This window comes from Aplysia californica, unplaced genomic scaffold, assembly GCF_000002075.1.
Source record: "Aplysia californica isolate F4 #8 unplaced genomic scaffold, AplCal3.0 scaffold00152, whole genome shotgun sequence".
NCBI lineage: Eukaryota > Metazoa > Mollusca > Gastropoda > Aplysiida > Aplysiidae > Aplysia > Aplysia californica.
Genome location: NW_004797422.1, coordinates 1,100,746 through 1,103,391, shown reverse-complemented (window position 1 = coordinate 1,103,391; position 2,646 = coordinate 1,100,746). Strand labels below are relative to the sequence as shown.

The 2,646-nt window shown below is 36.8% G+C and overlaps 1 protein-coding gene across 1 annotated transcript in view; it reads right to left on the bottom strand.

Annotated features, from left to right (window-relative positions):
- The window catches only part of LOC101846070, a gene marked incomplete at its 5' end in the record, with an annotated part of 20,461 nt that overhangs the window by 7,037 nt on the left and 10,778 nt on the right, over positions 1 to 2,646 (bottom strand). The window contains 1 exon segment of the mRNA XM_005097345.2: positions 1,252 to 1,269. Within this exon segment, the coding sequence (XP_005097402.2) occupies positions 1,252 to 1,269 (18 nt within the window).

Below are 2,646 nucleotides of genomic sequence, written 5' to 3'. Positions count from 1 at the left end.
GGTGGTTTGGAGTGACTGATGTCAGGTAGTTGTTAATACTAATTGTATCATTGTCAGTACTAATTTGATGGCAGGAATAATAATAAGAAAAAAAGGAAAACAATGAAAGAATCGTCAAAGTAAAAGTATGCGCTATGGCAGTGTGGCAAGCTAGCGTTCATCTCTTTAAAAAAGGGTGAAGAAATCAGGGGCCTTTGAAGGGTCATATTAGGTCATCGTAATTTAATTGAAATATAGAATAGATTTTCAGTGATCCGATATATTCTCATATTATTATTAAAGACTTTTCAATAGAAACCGACTCTTTCATTTTTTTAAAGTGCTGTTCTGAGCCACCGAATATGTATGCAGTGGTTCTAAAAAAATTAATAGAAAGTTTAATCCCTCAGGTACCTTCTAAATTTGTCATTTCTTGTTAATAGTCATTGCGAATTTTGTGCACTGCAGTTCAACTGTCCAGCGTTAGCATGTTCAGAATAACATACATGTACAAGTATTATTGTCTCTTCCTCACTACAGCACTGTTGATATTCAATGAGCGTCATTCCGTGAGAAGATAACTCAACATGAACAATTATGTGATTATGTGAAAATGGAATGTGGACAAGGTGCGACCCAAGACGTGTTTTTTTAAATGATGCGTGTCCTGAATGATATACCATTGACATAAGTTTAAGAAAATAACGAAAACAGAGACTGAGATGGACTGGGAAAGACGTGGTAGGGAGGAAAGGGGGGCAAGAAGGCCATTGTTACATGTATTTCGTTTTGTTTTGTTTATACACCACACAGTTACCATTACGTAAAAGAAGGATACCCTAGAAACTGTATGCAGCCCCTGTGGTTCAACGTTTTGACATAGAGGTCAGACAACATTATTTAAAGAAGTTGTGCAACAATCAAATACACGAACAACCAAAGCTAAATAGCAAAATAAGTAAATCCCACAGCTCATTAAAGCCCAATTGAAGACTCTTTGTCATGGCTTTCAAGTAAATAAACTATTATCAAAGTGTTACACATACAACTTCATCCCGCCCCCCTCCCATCTTTAGGTGTAGTAGTTGGCCAAGTTTGCAAAAATTATCTGCGTTTGTTGCCACGACAAAGTATCTTCCTAGTAATAGTGTAAAGGCAAGAGAGAATGAGTGAACGAGGGAGGACAAACTTTAAAGCTGCCAAACTAACACAGAAGCAAAGCCACATCACCAAGCTAAACATTCACAGTCAACTCAATGAAACATCGCTTACCCCTTTACCAGAAACATCCTTTAGGAAATCAATAACGTACAAGGGTTGAAATGCAAAAGGAACATTTAAAAATACATTCGTTTCAGAGTATAAGTTGGTATAGAAATGCATGGGACGATTCCTTCTCACCACATACCTGGTTTTGGTTACAAATTCATGCCACATGTTAAGTTATATTTGCTTCAACTAACAGACTTAGAAACTATCTTTTTTTCACAAAGATGATTCTCTGAGATGTCGTAATACTCTGTACACAAATCTCCGAACGATACGCTAACAAATAATATTTTTTTAATAGAAATACTTCCAGTTTGTTTTTCTTCATTCCCAGAAAAAAAGATAAAGTAAACAGAAGGAACAAAAAGGGAGTTGGGGACATGCAACTTAAAAGGTGAACTGAAGCAGAAGTAATGTCTAAGGTTATGTGAGAGATGATAGTTTGGTGTACGGGGAAAGAATGGGATACTCGATAAAAACGTTTCTCCCCCTCAGAAATCGAACTCAGGCCTCCTGCGCGCGACAGCGAAGCACCTAACGACTACACCACAGACGCCGGTTCATTATGTCTTCAAAAGATATAGGTTGTGATAATGTAGAGGCAACCAGAGAAATCACGTTAGTTTTCGATAGGGTTAATATTAACACCTTTGATTTGAAAACCGGAGGCTCTCCTTTGCGATACTTTAATAATATCCTAACAGATTAGAGCAAAAAAGTCAATCCAAAAAAATTCTTGAAGAGCTACTAACAAGCTGCTTGCGAGAGGCCCACAGTCCTCTTTGCTTAAATCTGTCTTATAACAGACAAAATACGGCCCATATTTTCCAAAGATCAGCCTGTGCTAATCACACTTTTTTAAAGTTCATGCGAGTTTCCCGTTTCCCTCAAGATATCAATACAGAAGATCATCGGAATCATTGAACAGAAAGGAGATACAGATACGCTATAGTACTAATATTTATGACTAAAATAAAGGCATTATTTTTATGCAACTGAACTACCATGCATATCAAGGGTGAAACATGCAACCCAAGCAGTAATCAACTATACCGACGTACAAATTACACATAATTTTGCTTAATTAAATAAGGATACAATGTGCAATAAGGATTCATTATATTTCCTTCTACAATTTAAAGAACTTTCCTTCACCGCAGTTTCTGGAATTGTTTTCGTAAGTGTGTGACTTTTTTGTATTTGCAAGTGTGTCTGCAGTGGGGGCTACATTTAAGTGCCTGTGTTTGTTTGTTTGTTTGTTTGTTTGTTTGTTTGTTTTTTTGTTTCGAAGGGAAAATGTGTTTCTGAGCAAGATCTTATGTTACACGAGTACACACTATATAATACATTACCTGGTCCGGGGAGAGAGAAACAGACAGACACAGAGAGAGAGAGAGA